This window comes from Euprymna scolopes, chromosome 44, assembly GCF_053919585.1.
Source record: "Euprymna scolopes isolate OS-2025 chromosome 44, ASM5391958v1, whole genome shotgun sequence".
Taxonomy (NCBI): Eukaryota; Metazoa; Mollusca; class Cephalopoda; order Sepiida; family Sepiolidae; genus Euprymna; species Euprymna scolopes.
In genome coordinates, this window is record NC_136525.1 from 56,184,641 (window position 1) to 56,207,227 (window position 22,587).

The window sequence follows — 22,587 nt, forward strand, 5'->3', positions numbered from 1 at the left end:
TGACGTCCCTTCGCAAATCGTAGATATTACAATCTAGGGGGTATATGAAAAGTTCTAAAAAAATAGTAACCCTCCGGAGAACCTCGACATACAAAAATGCGCGCGCACTGCTTTTGCCTGTTTATATATATATATATATATATATATATATATACACTCGGGTTTTTTTATATTCAAAACTAATGGACTAATGAATTCAACGAGGTTGTTAGATAGTGCTCAATAAAAAGAGCTGATAATACTTGTTTATTGTTATATAAACATGCTCACATCCCGCTGCTACAAATAGCCACTTGTTTCAATCAAACAACAGATATCATCAGGCAGCGACTTGACTATTCAAAAGTTCAATTCTATTTCCTTTTCGGTTTTATTGAGCTTTTTATATCTGGCTGAGTTTATTTTACTTGTAAATATTAACTCTTTAATATTTATAATATATTTTAAGTTTACCATTTTGATTACCTTAGTAAACTTATTGTAACTTTTATTTATATATATATATATATATATATATATATATATATATATATATATATATATATATAGACTAACATGGCTACCCGGGTTTTCTCGGGTGGTGAGAGGTGGTATACTAAGGATGTTGAGAAACCCTCAGTCCTGAGAAAAAAAAAAACAACTTTTGTTTTAATCAAAATAGCAGTGAGTGACTGTGCAACCAAAAAAAAAAAAAATTAGCCGCAGTAGCCAGGCTTGAACCTGTACCACAAAAGAGGAAAAGAAGAAATGGATGTTAGGCACATCACACCACTGTATAAAGAGAATCACACTCGTTTAAAAATGAAATTTCAAACTCAAATGGACAGAAACATTTTGGTCCATTCAATCTTTTTTCTACAGGACCTTTTCTGAAACCAATTTTGCTACATAGAAATGAATGAAGACGAAAACTAGATTAACATCGAAACTAGTTGTGCTAATTTAATTCTTTGTCTTCGGTTAATCCTTTTTGACTTTCAGCCAGACATAAAAACATACAAACACACAGACAACTACCTTTTATACAATCGACTAACATGGATACCTGGCGTTGACCAGGTCCACAAATAATAAATAGAAGAAATGAAGTTCCGTTTGGACACATCTGCTATACTAAAAATATCCAGCACTTTTTTATTACTATATGTCAATTCCATTGTGGGCAACGTCAATACCCCCCACTCGAGTATATGGAGGGAGAGGGCCTTGGGAACTGTACTTAAATGTAATAATTTCAAAAACTAAAAGATATGGTAATCCTATTTAAAAACGGATAAAAACACTAAAATGTAATCAAAATGGATGGTCACATTCAATGCTGCCAAGACTAAACTTGTTTCCGCCAATAATTACAAGAAACCTTCTCTATCCCTAATAGCATTGCCAAAGATTCATTATCTGAAAGTACTTCTTTTAAACTCCTTGGCCTAACGTTCACAGGGAACAGGAGTTGGAACAATTACATTGAGAGCATTGCCAGGACCACTGCGAAAAAGGTAGACTCTCTCTACCGTGCTAGAAAGCTACTAACGCCCAAAAGTATCCTGTACCTCTATAAGGTCACCATTCGCCCATGTATGGAGTACTGTTGTCACATTTGGGCTGGTGCATCTGCTACTTGTCTCTCGCTCCTGGACAGGGTTCAAAAGAGAGCCTCCAACCTGATAGGTCTTGAACTGTCATCTAAGCTTCAGCCTCTGTCCCATCGACGAAATGTTGCATCCCTCTGCCTGTTCTACAAGTATTTTAATGATGAATGCTCTGACAAACTGCAAGCACTTGTGCCGCCACGACATAAACACCCTCGGCAAACCTGACAAGCAGTAAAATCCCACCCCTACAGTGTAGAGATCCCTAACCGCTAAACTTTGGAATTCCATTCCAGGTCCCTGCTTCCCCAACTGTACTGACATACAGAAGTTCAAGTGTGATGTGAACCAACATCTTGCTGCCCAACTCCCTGCATAGTATCCCAGTATCTTATGTACCTGATAGTAGCCCCCTACACCAAAGTGACAATGTGCCTTGTTTGGGGTGAAAATGTAATAAAAAAAAAAAAATAAAATAAAATAAAGTACCCAACAACCTCCTCACCAGATCAAAGAGAAGAAACTATTCTCAGGATATTGAGCACTTTTTGATGACTATATACCAGTGAACGGCATAATTGTGTTGACACACCAGTTCTTGTCAGATCACCGAAGTTAAGCAATGTTGAGCCTGGTTAGTACCAAATGGGTGACCATTTGGGAATTCTAGGCGCTGTATGTGCTCTCCGCTAATCTCGGCATTGTTTCCAGTCGTTCTGTACTTCACTTGCCACTGGTATTTAACAATGTCATCTCAGGAGAGGTGTGGTTGGAGATTGCGCACATGCTGCCACAAAAATTTCACGCACAGGCAACCCTTCGTGGGTATCCTTTGTCAAAGACTGAAGGAGTCTGTTTATACACGTGAATTTCTTAAATGTTGCCTCAGTCTTGAAAGATCATTCTGTACCGCACATTGCAATGGCCGCGTTACTTTACAGTCTGTAAATTTCTTAATAAAATCAACTGAAAATAATTCAATTTTAAAAATAGCGAAATAGAATTTTTTTAAACCATAATAAACGTTTTTATGGTTGCTTATTGTGTTATATATTCTTGAAAGACTTGGGAGAAAAAAACTTGATAAAGCAAATTGAAATTTATTTTTAAAAATAACAAAATAGAATTTTTTATTTTTTTTAGAATTCAGAAAAGTATCAAGCAGTTATGATATAAAATAAATTGTGATTTATGTAACCCTTGAAATAAGAAAAATGATTTTTGTTTTAATTGAATTAACTGCTGATAAAAAATAAATGTCAAATAACACAAAGTATAAAACAAAAAATATTTTAAGATTCTTTTAACTTTGTTTAAATGCAAAAAACATGCACTAATGCAGGAGCGAACCTAAAAACTAATAGTTATGAGCCAACATTCTAACCCAATCGGTGAAGGTGACCGCCATAAGAGGACGTTGCAAATTTTTGTATTTTACACGCGAGAGATGAATAGTGTTCATGCATGTGCAAATGTTAAAATCATTTAGAAGGAGACGATTTTCCATGCCCCCCCCCCACCCATCAGATTTTACAGCCGTTAAGGTAGAAAAAAAAATTCATATGTTTTTCTGAATCTTTGATATTACACATATGAAGGATTGACGGTTCTGACAATATTATATTCATGGTGGTCCTTTTTCTATTTTTTTTTTTACTTTTACCTGAACATACAAACACACACAAGCGCACGGACAACAGCCCTTTAAATAATAGATAACTTTCTTCACTAGATGAAAGCATGAACCAAAAAAGACAAACAGAAAAATGGTAAACATTGTACTTACCTATAAACACCGTAGTGTTTACCGGATGCTCGGTCTCCACATATGGCACAGATATGCTTGCTTGGGAAGGAGCTCGATAAGTGAGGGGGTGAGCTGGCAGAACCAGGGCTCAAGGACATCATAGGTGGGGACCCTAGGCTGGACGAAGGAGGAGACTGTAAGGGGGGCGAATGCAGAGGGCCCTGTGAGGAGATGTGATTGCTGCCCATCGAGGACATGTTTGAATGGAGTGTGGTTGGTAATGAGGGCATTGTCGATGGTACTGAGGAGGGCATTTGGGGCTGGATGCCATGACCAAAGCCAAAATAGTGGCCATGAGAACTGGTGGGCGTCAGAGACGATATGTCTGGTTTGATGTCGGGTGGCGAGTTCATTGGCATCGAGCTGATGGAGGGCATCGAACTGTCCAGAGTGTCTGAAAGTAAAGTTGAAAAATTCAATTAATAAAATAGAAACAGGAAGCGTATCACCCTTCTAAAATGCAATTAAAGGGGCAATTTATTTTAATGTTATAAGAAGTAGGATGGCACTTTTTGGAAAATATGAAACTAGCAGGGGTACCCGGCATTGCGTAGGTGTTTGTAGGTATAAAAGAAAAAAAAAAAAGAACCCAAAGGCGGGAAAGAAAGTAAAAGGAAACTTGATATTTTACCGCTACGCTAGGGAGACATAGAAAGTGAAAAGCGTTAAAATTTAGCGATGTCAATAAAAAAGTTGACTTGCAGAAACAAACGGTGGTTGGATGCTAGTTAAGCTTCTGCCGTTTCATTTATTTGTTTCCTCATGATGTTGGGGAAAACCAGCTCCCTATAAAAAGGGAGTGTTCAAATGAATAGCAATTGTCTGATATGAGGGGTTTCCCCACAGATTAATCATCTCTGGACGTCCCAGCATGAAAGGCCAGGAAGATGGCTTTGCTTTAGTTTCGCTTTTATACAAAAAAAACACAAACAAACGTACGAGAGGATGGAATAGCGCAAATTTTTATAAAAGTCGCTCAAAATAAATGTAGACACGACATCCCTTCGCAAATCATACATATTATAATCTAGAGAGTATATAAACAGTTCTAAGAAAGAGTTTCCTTCTTCCCTGAGAAGCCCGGTGAAAAAAAGCCTTTGCTGGACATACAAAAACGCATGCGCCACTTTTTCCTTTTATATGTATACTAGCAGGGATGCCCGGGCGTTTGGAGGTGTGTGTGTGTTGGGGGGGGAGGGGTAGATCAAAACAAAATGTAAACTAAATAATAAGCGAAGTAATAACCCTGTTTAAAAAAATAAAAAAAAAAACGATGTTAAACTTGTTAAAAACAATCAGAAAAAAAAAAAAAAAAAAAAAAAAAAACAGCAAAAAAGGTTTTGGGAGGAAGGTAGGCTTGAACCCGAAGCCTTGAGATCAATAGTCTGATGACTTAGCATGACGCTACGAAGCCAGGGACTTGAAAACAGCTGAAAATAAACGTTTAAAAACGCAGGTAGTTGAATGTGAACGTATGGTTTTCTAGGTCAAATATCATGCCAGTAGTAGTAGTAGTAGTAGTAGAGAAAGTGAATTCTCAGCGCAAATTTTGTAAGAGAAAAGTCGCTGAAATAAAAGCTTTTTATAGCGTTGTTTCATAAATCGTAGATATTATAATTTAAGGAGTATATAATAAGTTCTAAGACATAGTAACCTCCCGGAGAACTCCCTCCAAAAAAGCCTTTGCCGGATATACACAAAAAATGCACACGCATACACACACACTAACACACATTCTGGCTTTTATACAGGGTGATAAAAAAAAAGCAAAAGCTAAATGGAGGCCATCTAGAACATATGCTGTAGAACAGAGGAAAAGGGCCAAAGACCCTAGCGTTTTGATGTGATGTTTTGAATATAATAAACTAGTTATGATCAAAGTTTCATTTCATTCGGACAAAACACTAAGAAACGGGACCTAATTAGAGTTGGAGTCCGTTTATTTTGAGTCACCGTGTGTGTGTGTGTGTGTGTGTGTGTGTGTGTGTGTGTATATATATATATATATATATATATATATATATATATATAAAATTTTAATCTTCATATATATATATGAAGATTAAAATTTTAAATTTAAGAAAGCCAAAACGATATTCACTTGTTTTTTTTTTTTTTTCTTTAAAATAAATATTTACTTAGCTTTAAAAGACATGAAACGTGTTTTCACCTAGGTCTAGACTTTTTCAAGCAATTCAGATTTTTTTTATGTTTCTAAGTAGAAACAAAACAAAAATTAAAAAGAAATTGCTCAAGTCTTGACCAAAAAACTTGCTTCATATCTTTATAAGTAAAAATAAATAAATAAAATTAAAAAAAATTACTTTGGCTTTAAATTTCAAAATATTAATATTTATTTTAATGTAGTTTTCTTTTATTATCTCCTGATAATATAGAATTCGATATAGTAAAAAAAGAAGGACATTGAAATAGGCTGACCAAAATGATATAATTAAAAATAAAATAGGCTAACCAAAAGTCTAAATTTATTTCTAAGTGTTCATAAACACACAACAGAGTCAAATGTATCCATTGGTTTCCCACAAAATACAAAACAGTTTACATTTCCATCTGCATAAGACAGTCCTGAAGTACTATATAAACTATCTGAGAGATATATGCATAGATATACGTATATTTTTTTTTTTTTTTTTTTTACACAGTGATCACCACTTATCAAGGCCCGGAAGCCACTCAGGGATAAGGGTTATTGCAAGTACATTAAGTTAGTGAGGAGATTTGCTGATGTGTTTACTTAAGGGGGCGGTTCATTAGGAATTTGTTAACATTGGACTTGAAGACATCCAAATTGTAGTCCGGAGGGAAGCAGGCAGACGGAATAGAGTTCCACAGGCGTGCAGTTCTAAGAAAGAAGCTTTGTTCATGGAATCCGCGTTTTGATTTAGGCACAGATATAGAGTGGGGGAAATTTTTCACAGTGGATTCAGCTAGACGGGTGTTTCAATTGAGATAAAGTATTATATAAGCTATCTTATATATAGGTCTATAATAGTGATGAGATGTTTTCAATATCCCTCCTCAGATTCGGATGCAATTACTGATGCAGATTCCAAAATTTAAAAAAATACTTAAAGTCAAATGTATTTGATTTTCCCACAAAAAAAGAAAAAAAAAAAAAAAAAAAAAAAAAAAAATTATATAATGTTATAAATTGAATTAAAAAAAAAAAAAAATTCTTAATGCTGGAATATTCTAGGTTATAAATTTATTATATTTTTTACTCGAATATCTTGTCCATATTGTGCCTGTTTTACAAATATTTAAATGGAATATGCTCTGATGAACTCATTGTACTTGTGCCTTCTTGATGTACATATCCCTGACAAACATGCTCAGCAACAAAATCTCACCCCTTCACTGTTGAGGTCCCTAAATGCCAGAAAGCTTTCTACTCTAGTGGTTTCTTCCCTTGAACAACTAAACTTTGGAATTCCCTTTTTGCTACCTGCTTCCCTGACTGTACTGACATGCAGAAGTTTAAATGAACATAAACCAACATCTTGTTAATCTTTCCAACGCATGGTCTTAAATAGTAGCCCCTTACGTCCAAGTGGCTATATGTCTTGTTAGGGGGTGAACGTAAGCATAAAAAAAAGAAAGATATTTGTTATACATTTTGTTCATTTTCATATCTCTCTTAACTATACCGTCTGAATGCTGATGCAAGGAATTTGAAAATCGTAGCAGACTGGTTGAAGACGATGAAAATCTGTCTTAAATAATTACGGCATCGAACGGGAAATCAAAAAGTTAATTAGTTTTTTGTTTTTTTTTCAAACGAAGTCATTGATTGATTTTTGATTTCGATGAAATTAAATCACGGCAGCAATTACAAAAGGAAACTCAACATTTTCATCGGAACAAGCCTAATGACATTTTTATAAGGTTATCGAAAGAAACAGACGATGATAAAAGGCATTTCAAAAGAAATATTTAAAAACGAAAAACTTAATTAAAAGTATGTTAATTATTTTGCATAATTAATATACATCATTCCTAATTAGATATATTGATTATGCAGCGTGTTCCAAAAGTCTTGGGCACATTTCAATTTCTCACATCTGCTTAGCTATAAATTGGTAGCAAGATGAAAGTGGTGCCATTTTAAAGCTAAATGCATTAAGTTTTTTTGTATAGATTTTTTTCATTTCTTTTCAAACCCAGAAAAGGTGTTTTGTGTGCTTGGATTTGCAAAACCTGGATCATGGACATTTCGCGAAAATTAAAAAAAAAAAAAAAAAAACAGCTACCAAAAAGGAAGTCCATAGTGAGGTGGCATGGTAAATTCTACGTGCCGTCCATTTCAAGAGACGTGGATGAGCTGAAGGCCCAAATAAGAGAAGCTGTTGCAACCACTGATAATGCAATGTTGGGCCACGTTTGGTAAGAGTTGGACTATTAGCTCAAGGTGTCATGTGACCAATGGTGCTCACATTGAATATCTTCGAACATTCCATGAAAAACTTGAGATTACAAGCTTTCTGAATATACCAGATGCGTTTTTATATCCTTAATAAGTCTCGGGATATTCAATGTCAAAATGTGGCCAAGACTTTTGGAACACTCTGTATATATCTATAAAAGTGAAAGTGTGAAAGTGTGTGTGTGTGTGTGTGTGTGTGTACATTTCCCTACACAATAACTGTCAATTTTCAGTCTACAGACTTGGGAAAATCTTTGTAATCTGTTTTCGGCCAGAAATTTAGCTCTTAAGGGGTCAAAGTTCAACAGTTTGACCTTTGAAAACTCTACCAAACTCCTCCACCAATTTTGGGTATAAACACTTAAAATTTTAGATATAGGTTCTTTGGACATGAATCTAACTTAATAACTTGATTTGAGCCCAAAACAATAAATGTTAAGGGATCATAATAGGGGTGGAAGTTTTAAAAATTTGACCTCTGAGGTCTCTACCAAATTACTCAGACAATTTCTGGTCTAAACATTCGAAATTTTACATAAAGGGTATTCAGAGATAGCGCAAGCTTTTTAATCGGTTTGGGTCGAAAATTTGAGCTACCAATATATAAATGTATGCACGTTTGCATGTCCGCTTGAAATAACGTTGAATTTTAAACATCTTAATTTTAAGTGTTCATTTACATATACATATACACACACACTCAATACATGATTGGTAACACAAAGGCTTCTATCAGATACAACTATCTTCCAAGATGTTCATGTATTTGTATATTTACACTAGCAGGGCTACCCGGCATTGTTTTTTTTGGGGGGGGGGGCATAAACTAAATAGATATTAAATAATTCAAATTTAATTAAAAAAATTTTTTTAACTTTGTTGAGTTTTGTACATTTTTAAGTTTTAGTTGAAGCGTAATGACATTTTTAGGTTATCGGAAAAAAAAAAACCAAAATGGTAAAACGCATTTCAAAAGAAAAAAAAAAGAAGATTTTAATTATTTTTCATAAAATACATCATTCTTTATTTAATTATATCGTTATATTTGTGCATATATAAAAAAAAAATTTACCTCGAAATCAGAATATTAAATCAAGACAGCAAAACTTGGACAAAGTGAATTTTTGAAATGAGGATTGATAATTTGTATTATTCGAACTGCCATTCTCATCTTGAGTGTTATTTTCATGTTTCGTTTGATGTAACTCTTGACCTTCAGTTGTATTTTATCTGCAAAGATTTGTGGCGTAATGGATAAAATACTTGGTTAATTCAGTTCCAAATGCTATTCTTCCGGAGGATGAAGGTTCAATCTTCAGCGCAAGAAACAATCAGAATACAATTACGAATTACTTATGACATCTACAAATAGTGTCGAGCGTTACACGAGAACAAGAAAAAATGGCTGCGATGTCTCTTGAAGTCTTGAGAATGACTTAAAAATAAATTACAAAATAGTGGTAGAAACTCACCCGATAATTGTCATGGTAACTTGAAGCCGTTAAAATGAAATTTAATTATCCTAATTAGTTTAATATACTAGAAAACATAATTGTAATCTGTACAAAATTTTCTTTCATTTGATATGCTACAAGCCATATTTTGTTGATAATTTCTTTGAATCGTGTCAAGGTGGTGATTTTGGATTTCCTAATTGCCATCTTGGATTTTTCACGGTGTATTGTTAACAAATGATAATGTCCAATATGATGATATTTTGCATTACCTCCCATTTCTGTTCTGCACTTGGGTCACCGGGTATATTTGCCAGGTAGGTTTTGAAATTCCTTTTTCAAAAGTCTAGTTGCTCCTATAATTACTGGAATGACTGAGATTTTCCTAACCTTCCAGACCAATGTGTATGCATTTATTAATATATTTATATAATACTAGCAAAGATCTGCACTTTGCGCGAGACTTTGCTGTAATCTTGGGTACCTGAGCGTACAGCAAAGTCCTAATTTGACCTTGAGAATAGCATGCATTCCAAGGTCGGTTTGGTCACGATCAGTCCAGTGGTGAGGCTGTAGGAGAGTATATATATATATATATAAACTATGACCTATGACCTTAACCTTGAAAAATAGTGTGCACTATTTCAAGGGGGCGGGGGGGGGCATACCATTATGCCAGGTTTAGTCATGATCAGTCCAGTGGTGTGGGCTGTAGGAGAGCTGTACATACAGACACATGAACACCACTACTTACGTGTGTGTGTGTGTATATATATATATATATATATATATATATATATATATTTAAGCACTCTTATTTTGTCCAAAAGAAATTTAAAAAAAATAAAAATAAACACAAGACTTTTTCTAATCCGCAGATGAAATCATTTCAAGTGATTAGAGGAAAGAAGAAAGCAAATAGCAAATTAGACAACACCGGCTTTACTCTGCTGCCTGAAAGGAATTTGGAAAGGGGGGTATCCTTCATCCTTTAATAAAAAAAGTCAATGATGGGTCGATCAAACACATGGCTTTTTCAAGTCTACAGATGTAATCATTTCAAGTGGTTAGGGGAAGAAAAAAAGCAAATAACAAGTCAGACAACACCGGTTTTACTTTATTGCCCGAAAATACCAGTTAAATTGAAATCTATAGACCCCCCCCCTCTCCCACAAGTCAGAAAAAAAAGCACATTTAAACATGATTTTACAGTAATCGGAGGGGAAAAATAACTAGTTAAATATTTAAAGATTTATAACTAACTACAACTTGGATGTCTTCAAGTCCAATATAAACAAATTCCTGATGAACCGCCCCCTTAAGTAAGACACTTTATCAAATCTCCAATACTAACAATTACTACGATACTATCCCATTGATTACTGTACACGCAATAACCCTTATCCCCGAGTGGCTTCTGGGCCTTGATAAGTGATAACCACCATGTTAAAAAAAAAAAAAAAAAAGAAAAAAAATCGTAATTGCACTGGAATCAGGAATTTCACACGGAATCTGGAAAAATATTGGAATAGTCCCATGACTAATACATCTATTCCTTTGTCCATTCCACTTTTTTTTTTAGAAACTATTGGACTGATCTGGCTGAAATTTTGTATAGGCCTTTGTTATAAGGTGCAGTAAACTAACAATTATGGTATCCATTTAATACAGTTACAGATTAACAGGGATTAGTATTTAAGCACAAATTTAACTATATTCAATCATCGATTTGCCAAACAACACTGATTCTAAGTTTTGTCCATTCTTTTTTTTTAGGGGTAAGCTGTATGAGGGCTGATCTGCAAATCCAGGAGTGCGGATGTATTTTGGGATAAGAAACATTAATTAAAAAGAATTTGAATTTGCCCTCACCCCCACCCCCAAATGCTAAAATAGCCATTTTCGGCTAAAATCGTCAAAAAAAAAAAAAAAAAAAAAAAAAAGGCTATAAACCCTTTCTCCTCCTTTGCATGCAGTCACCAATAGAATTATTTTTAAATGACTCATATAGCAAGAAAGTACCATAAATAGCTTTGAAAAACAATTTCACATTGAAAATCCCACCAAATAGATTAAGAAAAAGGTTAAAATTTAATGATTTTTCAGTAAATTTGGACACGTTAGAGTAATAAATGCCCATTTATTGATTTCTTTGTGGTACTTATGATTGAGTTACATCAAGGAAGACACTGCAAAATCATTTTGAGCAACATTCAGTTCCATTAATAAGGCTGCATAGGGGTATATCATATGAAAAGACAAAAAAAACAAAATATTAACATTCGTACTTAGTGATAGGTTGCCAACATAAAAACGATTTTTAACAGAATAAAAACTCTAGTTTTTATATAATTCACCAAAACTTCTTTACGTTAGACTTTTTTTTTTGTTCCCATTTTTATATCCGCCATGTTGATCTATGCCGATAGGTCTAATTTAAAAAGTGACCCTCTCCTTTTCAAGTAGTAGAAAAATAAAAAATAAAATAACATCATGAATTACAAAAAGACAGATATAAATAGAGGCTGATGAGAGTCCCCTTAATGTTGAATTTGAAACCGATGGTACCAATGTTTTTCTGATCCTCTGTAACATATTTACAAGTAACAAATATTACACTCATATTGAATTTATTTTTTTTTATAATCAAGCACTTTGCTGGGGGGGGGGGAGTCTCCACAAACCCTACAGATATTATACAGGGTGGCCCATAAAGATTTACCCATGAGTTTGGGTTGATTATTTACCAAAGGCATTTAGTTTAGGAATTTGAAAGTTTCTTTTATTAAACCTGTATATATCTATCGATGTTCAACTGATGTTTCATTCATTTCTTTCAGGTATTCGGTAAGTTATGGCTGATAAGGTTAAGCGCGATCAGATTGTCGCTCTCAAGACTGAGGGTGTTAGCAACAAGTGCATCGTTAAACAACTCAAGGTGTGTCGAAAAACAGTTTTCAATGGCTGGAAACAGTTTCAAGAGATAGGCACAACCTCTGATAAATCAATTCCAGGCAGACCGCGCTCAATTCGCACCAAAAGTGTTGTCTCTGCAGTGAAAAAGAAAATGGAGCAAAATCCACAGAGAAGTGTGAGGAAAATTGCGAAAGAGGCAAAGCTCTCAAGATCTTCGATGCAAAGGATTGTTAAAAATGATCTTCAGTTAAGTCCATACAAAAAACAGTCCCGGCAGTTAATTTTGGAACCCTCTAAGCAGAAACAGCTGGACAGGGCAAGTTGATGTTGCAAGAGATGGAGCGAGCCGCAGGAAAGGTCTTCATCTGGTCTGATGAGAAGATGTTCACGGTGGAAGCTATGAGCAATAAGCAGAATGATAGGGTTTATGCCAAAAGTTCAAAGGACTTGTCAGTCAATGCCAGAAGCCATTTGAAACGCCAGAAGCCTGCTTCAGTCATGGTCTGGGCTGCTGTTGCATCCGATGGGAGAAAATCTCCGTTGATCATGATTGAGGAAGGCGTGAAAGTCAATAGTCAAGTTTATTTGAATATGTTGGACGAAAAGTTTCTGCCGTAGCTCACTGAATCATTTGGGGATGATTTCATCTTCATACAGGACGGTGCTCCACCTCACACTGCGAATGTGACAACAGTGGTGCAAGGACCATTTCCCAGGCTTCTGGGGCAAGCAAATGTGGCCACCATCAAGTCCAGATATCAATCCTATGGACTTCACTATTTGGTCCATTTTGGAGAGCGACGTTTCGAGATGTTCCTACCCCAATTTCTGCTTGGGCCAAGAAGTGGTGCGGCGTTCTTGTGCTTCAGTGGCAGCACGTATCAAGCTAATGATCAAAGAAAAAGGGGCCATTTTGAAATTTAATCTTTTGACTTGGTTTGGAATATACTTCTAAACAATAGTGATCAAGCATTTTTTCATTTTCCTTTCTAGTTTTAATTTTATTAAAGTTTTCCTATGGGTAAGTCTTTATGGGCCACCCTGTATAATCATGCTAATGAACAGGATCAACGGGTAATTGTTTTAAGTTTACCAAATGAATTCAGACTTTGTGAAAACTGTAACAAGAATATTGGCAAGTGTTTGATTGAACTCCAATCTATCGTTCTTCCTTGCCAAACTTTCACAAAAATACTCGACTAGCTACAACCACTATAAACAGTTTCTTTCACTACCTGTGTCTAAATCTAAACAGATTTCATGAACAAAGCTTATTTCCTAGAACTGTCCGCCTGTGGAACATTGTTCCGCTGGTCTGCTTCCCGGTTGAATACAACATGGTAGCATTCAAATCCTATATAAACAAGTTCTTGTTGAGCCGTCCCCATGAATTAACCCACTTTACACCATTAGTGAACCCTTATCCTTGAGGGACCTTCAGGCCTTGATATATAATGACTTTCATGTAAAAAGGCATGAAACTGGCAGTTACTGTGGAAATTTGACCCCAGGGTCTGCATAGTGAATAAAGATATTTCTTTATCCAACCACACCATCCCTTGTACAACTACAGCTAACTGGCATTCTCCCTTCACTTAAGGAGTGGTCCAGTCTATTTTATATAAAAAAAGGAGGGGGGCATGTTGAATGGGAGGCTATAACTACAGAAAATATAGGTTACTGCATCAGAGAAATAAGAGGAGGGGCTGCTGAATATCAGGGATGGAGCCCCACATGTGTTGTTGATTTGACGGCTTCAAACATGTGTTTAATTGTTGTTCACATCATTTTCAGCTGTGGATTTTTTTTTTTTTTTAAAACAGCAAAAAGTTATGTTTGCCTTTCGGTTAGAAGAACTGAACCGTAATACTTGACGTTTGTTTTTACTTTTAACCTTAAAGTGAGAAGTTACTTTGCTCCTATGCTGTTTGGCTTGATTGTTTTGGAGAAGAAAATTGTTTTCGTTTTTCACTTGGCAGAACATGATTGAGTTTTGCAAAGGAAAAAAAAAAAGAAAAATGATTGTAGAAATATTATTTTAAAAGCTTCAATCCATGTACCCCAATATATGTATATATATATATGTGTGTGTGTGTGTGTGTGTGCGTGTGTGCGCGCGCGCGCTCACACACACACACACACAGTGTAACTCGGATATAAGAGATCAGGGGAGGGGGAGAAAGAGAGCTCTTACATCCGGATTACACTGTACATTAACGCAGGCTCTAATTTGGGACCAGAGAAAATCTCTTTTTTTTTTTTTTTTTTACACAGTGATCACCACTTATCAAGGCCCGGAAGCCACTCAGGGATAAGGGTTATTGCAAGTACATTACGTTAGTCTGTAGATTTGATGAAGTGTTTACTTAAGGGGGTGGTTCATTAGGAATTTGTTAACATTGGACTTGAAGACATCCAAGTTGTAGTCCGGTGGGAAGCAGGCAGACGGAACAGTTTTTCTTATATCCGGGTTACACTGTATGTGTGTGTGTATATATATATATATATATATATATATATATCACACACATACATACAGTGTTTTAAAACGTGTTTTAAGAAAACAAGACAATAATATAATCTCAGCTAAATTACAAGAGGAACTAAAGTGCAGTACATGGGGTAGATACTTTTTGTCAAAAGCTGGTTTTGTTAATCATATGATATCACACAACCAATGAATGCCTACTAGACACTGTCCTCGAGTGTCTAAGGTCTCTCTGTACAGGGGTTTGTCAGAACAATCTGGCATGAGGATACTTTTTCCATAGAAGTAAACCCTGACCAAATATTCAAAATCACATTTTGTATTCGCTGCACAAATAAGATCTCCTCACTATGGCTAACCCATATTAGCTTTTATGAGGAATGGTGCACTTTCTCCATGTGATGTTACCTCAAGTAATAACATGAAGCTGGATACTCCACCAGACTAGATAAATTCTTGTCCTGGAATCCAGTAAGACCAAGAGACCAAGATGAAAAATATACTACAACGTATAAAAATGGTTAATTGGGGAGAGGAAAATTATGTTCTCAATTTCTTTACTAACTCAGTGTTTGAGAGATAAAGAACTTGAATGGAACATTCGAATATCTATGTATCTCATATAGACTTCAAGTGTTAGCCCCTGGTTGTAGGCCCCTTGATTTCTGAGAACTTCGACTGAAGTAAAATAAAACAAAGAAGACAGGAACGACAGTCTTATGAGGAGGCTTCTACAGCACATCTGGCAACGCTAAGTTGTCATATTTGTGGTCTAATCTGCAAATCTAAAACTGACCCGACATTTGAGGATTCACAATATTGTCATGCGATCATCTTTACAAGGAAAGTTTTTATGTTACATTTGTGAACTTTAATATAGGACTAAAGCTGGATTAAAAAGTCACCTTGACAGAAGTTTGCCATCTCTTCAGTTAAGTGTTATTGCGTCCATGTGCACATAGGTGACTTTTTGACTTGTGGCAGTTGATCTATCGATTTTAGTTTTACTGGTTGTTTAGAATCAATAAATATTCATTATTTCATTATTACTAAAAGCAGTGGAAGAATTTGCTTGGAACAAAATCAAATAAAGATAAAGGAATCGTTTTTGGCATTGGATAACGATTCAAATATTACTGAAAGTTCAGATTTTTCTTATTCTGATTTATCGTGCCAACACTAATATATACACACATAATTCAATGCGTAGTATCTGTTCTCATACTAAACTATCTTTTCAGTGAAGGAGAAGAAAAAAAAAAAAAAAAAAAAAAAAAAACTAAATGGAGGCAATTTTTATTTTATTACAGACCAGAGTACCTCTTTTTGGAAAAGCTGAATTTCCCCACATAAAAAAAAACCAAAAAAAAAAAAAAAAAACCCAGACCTTATATCTGAGCAAACAAGTAAATAGGAACCAAGCAAAATAAATGTGATTATTTTTATAAGGGCCCCTGATGTATAATCGAACCCCTCCTGTAGCTGCTATTAGGGTAGTTTTTTTTCTTTTCAGACCCCCCTCTGTTCTCTCTCAATCAATTCCCAACTCCATCTTGTTCACACATCAACAGCTTCAACCCCTTTTCTCTCACATTATAATGTCAGCCTTCAAAAACGGCTGATGGTGTAGGAGGGGGGAGGGGGCTATCATGAACAACTCAACACTGACCCCATTTCTGGTATGCCATGGTCAGTCCAGCTCCAAGGACAAACTTGCTTGTGGGTAAAAAGGCAAGGTTGAGAGAGAGAGAGAGAGAGAGAGAAAGAGAGAGAGAGAGAGGGTATCTTAAATCCTCATTCTGGTCCCTCTCGCCCTCTAAAATTCTTGCCAATGTAAAAGTTTAGCTGACCCTAGATCTAGCAACCACCCAAGGGGAAGGACAATAAAGACATTCTAAAATTATATGAAGGAAATGCAAGGAAATAAAGATTCTTTTTTTTTAATGTTAACATTCAGTTTGTAGCAAAATATTATTTCAAACTAAAAATCAACGAAAATTCTAATTTCATTGATTGAAACATTAATACAACTTTATAATTCGATAAATTTTATTTTTACGTGTAATTATGTTTCTATTCAATCATTTTTTAAATTTATACTAATTTCGACATGACACAAGTATTTCATTTATCACGTTCATTCTAAACAAGGCATATCGCCACTTGGACGTAAGGGGCTACTATTTGGGACCATCTATATCTATAAAAGAGAGAACAGCCGCGCACGTTTTCATATGTCCAGCAAAGGCTTTTTTCGTCAGGGTCCTGGAGGGGGTGGGTACAATTCTTTAGAACTTTTTATATACTTCCTAGATTATAATGTCTACGATTTGTGAAGGGACATCGTCTCTAGATTTATTTTGATCAACTTTTATAAAATTCACGCTATTCCTTCCTTCCACGTATTTGTTTGGCTTTTTCAGACAAAAGCAAAACTAATCGCAAGTGAAGACCGCTTTCTGGCCTTTCGTGCCGGGACGTCCAGAAAGCAATTAGCTTTGATCAATATGGGGAGAAACCCCTCATAGCAGACAATTGCTATTCATTTGGATTGGACACTTCCCTTTAAACAAATAAATGAAACGGCGGAAAGCTGAACTGGCCTTCAGCCAGCGTTCGTTTCCGCATTCGCTTAGCAAGTCAACTTTTTGACTGACATCACTAAATTTGAACGCTTTTCACTTCCTATGGCTTCGTAGCGTAGCGGTAAAATGTCACGTTTTCTTTCACTTTCTTTTCCGCCTTCGGGTTCGTCACGAGTTTGAGCCTCCCTTCCTATTAACATTTTTTCTTTTACACCTCCAAACACCCGGGCAACGCCGCATATCTCCGTTAATGCCTAAGAAAGATTAACAAGATGTTGGCTTATGTTACATTTGAACTTCTGCATATCAATACAGCAAGGGAAGCAGGAAGGGTATTCCAAAGTCTAGCTGTTCAAGGGAAGAGACCTTTAGAGTAGAAAGCATTTAGGGACCTTAACAGTGAAGGGGTGAGATTTTGTTGCTAAGTGGGTTTGTCCGTATATGTACATTGAGATGGCACAAGTGCAACAAGTTCATCAGAGCATATTCCATTAAAATGCTTCTAAAACCGGCAGGGATGCAACATTGTGGCGATAAGACAGGGGTTGGAGCTTATTTGAGAAAGTGGGCCCTATTAGATTGAAAACTTTTTTGGACCCTATCTAAGAGGGAGAGGTTAGTGGTAGAGGCACCAGCCCAGATGTGGCAACAATACTCTATGCATGTGGTCTTATAGAGGTGCGAGTAGTTTTCTAGCTTGATAGAGGGAAGCAGCCTTTGCAATGTCCTCAATGTATTTGTTTCAGTTCTTATTGCCCGTGAATGTTAAGCCGAGGAGTTTGAAGGAAGCATTCTCAGGTAATGTGTTATTTATCATTAAGTATGTAATAATCTTTTCACCTGAAAGGCGTTGGTTTCAAAATCCACTAATCTGCACAAGCACCTAAACTTTCTGATCATAAATATAGATTTAGGCAAGCATGTTCTACTATGGATATCCTAACAATCTTTGAACGCATATACCCTACACTGGACGAGGCAAGTGAAGCTAGAGTGATAGTGTTTGATATATCTAAAGCCTTTGACAAAGTTTTCAGGAATATTAATTTCTGGATAAATATTTAATACTAGCCAGAGGAGGGGGGGGGGTACACACTCAATGACCAGCCTTGCCTGGTCATAAAATATGCTTAAATATATTTTGATTCATGCAGATTTTCTATTTATTATTACAAAGCCAATTCCCTGTTTTTATATATATATAGTAAGTTATAAAATAACTATGGCAATTAAGCTACACAGAATATTCTAGGATTCCTCAGGCATTTCCAACTAGTCTGCCGATCAAATCACTCCCCTAAGGTGACTTCTGCTTGTGAATTAGAAATTGCATTCGTCATAACTGCTGCATCACCTGATTGTCTGTCGAAAGCCATAATTAAACTTTCAATGAATGGAATAATCCTGGAGGCTCTGGTGGATACTGGTTGCTCAGAAAGCTATATATCATCGGGCATCATCCATAAGTACAACTGGCTGACACAAACTTCTTGCAGGAAGATATCAATGACGTCCGCATCCTTATCAAGCAGTACATTAGGTCACTGCTATGCGATATTAGCATATAAAGGGTTTCCCTACCTTTCAGTCCTTTCTTCTCTTTGCTCAGATGTCTTACTTGGCCACAACTTCCTCAAACTAGACTCAGAGGCAGAAATACCTTTTCGGGTCACGAAGATCCCTTCACTGTATATATCATAATGGCGTCCTGTCTTGTTTCTCCACCACTTTTGAATATTTATCGCCTGGTTGCAAGCCTATTGCTACAAAATCCAGACCGCTCCAACAGTTTATACAATCCAAAATTCATAACCTTCTAAAAGACGGTGTTATCGAACCCTCTCGCTCTACCTGGAGAGCACAGGTTCTAGTAACCACTATAGTGGTTACTAGAACCTGTGCTACATTAAATGAGTAACCTCATTTGCATATTACATTAAAAAAAATCTATTTTAAGAATTACCCCCATGTTATTGTTTGTTGTAATTAACTTTATTAATTGTTCTATTTAGAAATATTATTTAAAGTTTATTTATTTTATTCATTTTTAATTTAATTTATATTTAATTTATCTTTTATTATAAATAGCTGGCAGCAGTGGTTTTTAAACAGGAAGTAAACTTATTTATTTAAGCTATGTTAGTTATTTCTCTTTTAAGTTATGAGAGTTACTTCGCGTTTGATTTTCATAGACTAAGATAGATGCTTTTCATGCTTCTCTTAATCCAGCGTGTTTATTTACTAGTGGCACAAGAAGCATCTTGTCATTGACTATAGTCAGACCATCAACCGGTTCATGTACCTTGATACTCATCCTTTACCAAGAATTGATGAACAAGTCCAAAAGATAGCTCGCTATTCCGTTTTTACTATTCTGGACTTGCAGAATGCGTATCATCAAATACCAATACAAGAGAAGAAATTCACAGCTTTTGAAGCCTGTGGAAATCTATATCAATTCTGCTGTATCCCATTTGGCGTAACAAACGATGTATCAGGTTTCCAACGATCGATAGACAATCTAATAAAACACGAGAAAGTGGGCGATACTTTTGTGTATATTGATAACATCACTATATGCAGCTGTTATACGATGGAACATGATGAAAACCTTGTTTCTTAGATGTTGCCAGGAAGTACAAGTTTCAATAAGAACAAGAGCATTATATAAATTGAGAGTAAACCTTTTAGGGTATGAAGTGTTGTTTGGCGTTGTAAAACCAGATCCTGAACACTTCCGTGCTTTTAGATATCTACTTTCGTTTCTCAGATAAAATTCAACGGCTTGCACAGAACCTAGAATTCCCTCTACCTAAATCTTGCTTAACAGGTTTCACCAACTTCAAAGAAGAACTCGAGCACGCTTCACTTACAACAATTGATCCCAGTATACTCCTTACCGTAGAAACCAACACTTTGGACATTGCCTTGGCTGCCACTCTCGATCAGAACAGCTGCCCAGTTGCTTACTTTTCCTGATCTCTTTCAGTCAGCGAGTTTTCGGTTGAAAAAGAAACACGTGTAAATATCGTCACTACCTTAACAGTTCTGCTTTTAAACTAATTACAAACCAATGCTTTGTAGCTTTCATGTATGACCTGAAATACTCAAGCAAAATAAAGAATGAGAAGGTAGAACGCTGGCGAATTGAACTATCAGCCTTTACAGTTGATGTAGTATACAATCAAGGGAAAGATAATGCAGACACAGACACTTTTGACCAGTTTGCTACTCGACTAATTCCACCAGTCTATGAGACCTACACATTTTATTGTGTCATCTACGCATCAAATGTCTCATTTTGTATGTCTGTGTAACCTCCTTTACTCCATCGAGGATGTTCGATGAACTATTGGGAACTGTTCTGCTTGTGCAGAATTAAAACCGCGATTTTTTCATCCCACTAATTTCAAGCTTGTCTAAACGACAACCATTTGAAAGCTTAATTGACTTTAAAAAGGTCCTATGCCATCTAATAGTCGAAAAAAAAAAAATAAATAAATAATCTAACAATTATCAACAAATATTCACGCTTCCCCTTTGCCTTTCTTTGTCGGTCCTGGATATGACCTTAAACTATATCCGATGGTGAGGCCCCAGCTTGCAGGCTTTGGGGAGTGTTGTTCCACCCTTTAATTGCCATTGCTCCCAGGTCTACTCTGACCCAGAGTGGTAGTATCTGTTAGGGTTCCAACTGTGGTTTAAATAGAAACCGACTTGAAAAAAATAAATAAATAGATAAAAAATATATATATTCTATGAAAATTTTTTCTTCAAAATAACTTTGGCATTAAATAAGCTGAAAAGGGTTGATATGCCGTAAAACAAAAACAACCAACCTTTCCTTGTCAAGATATGTCCTCACAGTCATAAATTGTTTCCGTCAACTATTTTCACTGTTTGACATGCCTTTGCTTTATTCACTCTGACAGAGGTCCATCATTCCTTTCAACAGAACTAACAGATTTTTTGCATAGAAAGGGAATAGCAACAAGCCGCATTGGCCAGGTAGAACGACTAAATGCCATATTATGCAAAACAATATCGCTGGCATTGAAGTCGCAAAGACTGACGATTTTTCATTGGGAATCAGTTTTGTACAATGCCTTGTATACCATTCGTTTGTTATTGTGTACCACCACTAACCCCACACCTCACAAGCGAATATTCCAGTATTATCAAAAATCAACATCTGTTATCTCTCTTCCCAGTTGGCTTTCTTTTTTTTTTGTTTTTTTTTTTTACATAGGCATTACCACTTATCAAGGCCAAGAGGCCACTCGAGGATAAGGGTTAAAGAGTGTACAGTAGAAATTGGACAATATAGTAATCGTTAGTAATGGAAATTCGGTAAGTTTGTTAACTTATATGGAACGGCTCATCAAAAACTTGTTTACGTTAGACTTGAAGACAACCATATTGTAGTCAGCCGGAAAGCAGAGAAATGGAAGACAATTCCACAGGCGTGCATTTCTAAGAAAGAAGCTTTGTACATGGAATCTACGTTTAGGTTTAGGCACAGATAAAGAGTGGGGGAAATTAGTGATAGTGTTTTCTGCTAGACGGGTGTTTCTTGTGAAAGTTTGGCGAGGGGGGACCATAGATTGGAGCTTAGCCGAGCACTTGCCATGAAAATAACGATAAAGCAGAGAAAAACTCGCAACATTTCTTCTGTGAGAAAGAGAAAAGGACATCCCCTACGAGGCTACGAAATCTATTTTGAACTCTATCAAGGCAGGATAAATCCTTTCTAGCAGCTTCTGCCCAAATGTGGCAACAGTACTCCATCCTAGGACGTACCTGGCTCTTATATAGATAGAGAATTGCATCAACAGTGAGATATCTACTGGATTGAATCCAGATCCAGTCCTGATGAAACGTAACATACAGTCATCCAAGTATGAACCCCTTGTCGATGAAGTTGAATTCCTAGAATGTGACCCTCAATACGCCCATGTTAAACTTCCAACAGGAAAGGAGGAAACAGTGTCGCTGCGCCAATTTGCCCAGAAGCCACAAACGAAGCACCTAATACTAATGACATCTCACTGGAGAGTGCGTCTCTACAAACAGATGCCTCGTTTGAATCGGATGTATCCGAAGAACCTTGTGAAAACCTCACAGGCTGACATATCCCTATTATCTAAGAAACAGAGATGGTTGAACTTGAACCTTTGTATATCATTTCATAACACCTCCCTGAACTCTTTCCACTTGGGGTGAACATCATATTAGCATGATTACTTTGTGTAAAATCTTTAGCAATTTGTCATTATATTTCGGCATGCATAAATGATTTTAGAT

At 36.0% G+C, this 22,587-nt stretch overlaps 1 protein-coding gene across 31 annotated transcripts in view; it reads right to left on the minus strand.

The window, feature by feature from the left end:
- Positions 1-22,587, minus strand: part of LOC145268857 (retinoic acid receptor RXR-like) — a 647,258-nt gene that overhangs the window by 184,479 nt on the left and 440,192 nt on the right. For all 31 annotated transcript variants that reach the window (XM_080124564.1, XM_080124550.1, XM_080124541.1 and 28 more), the window contains exon 2: positions 3,376-3,790. In XM_080124564.1, coding sequence (XP_079980690.1) covers positions 3,376-3,790 — 415 coding nt within the window. The remainder of the gene's footprint in view (positions 1-3,375; positions 3,791-22,587) is intronic.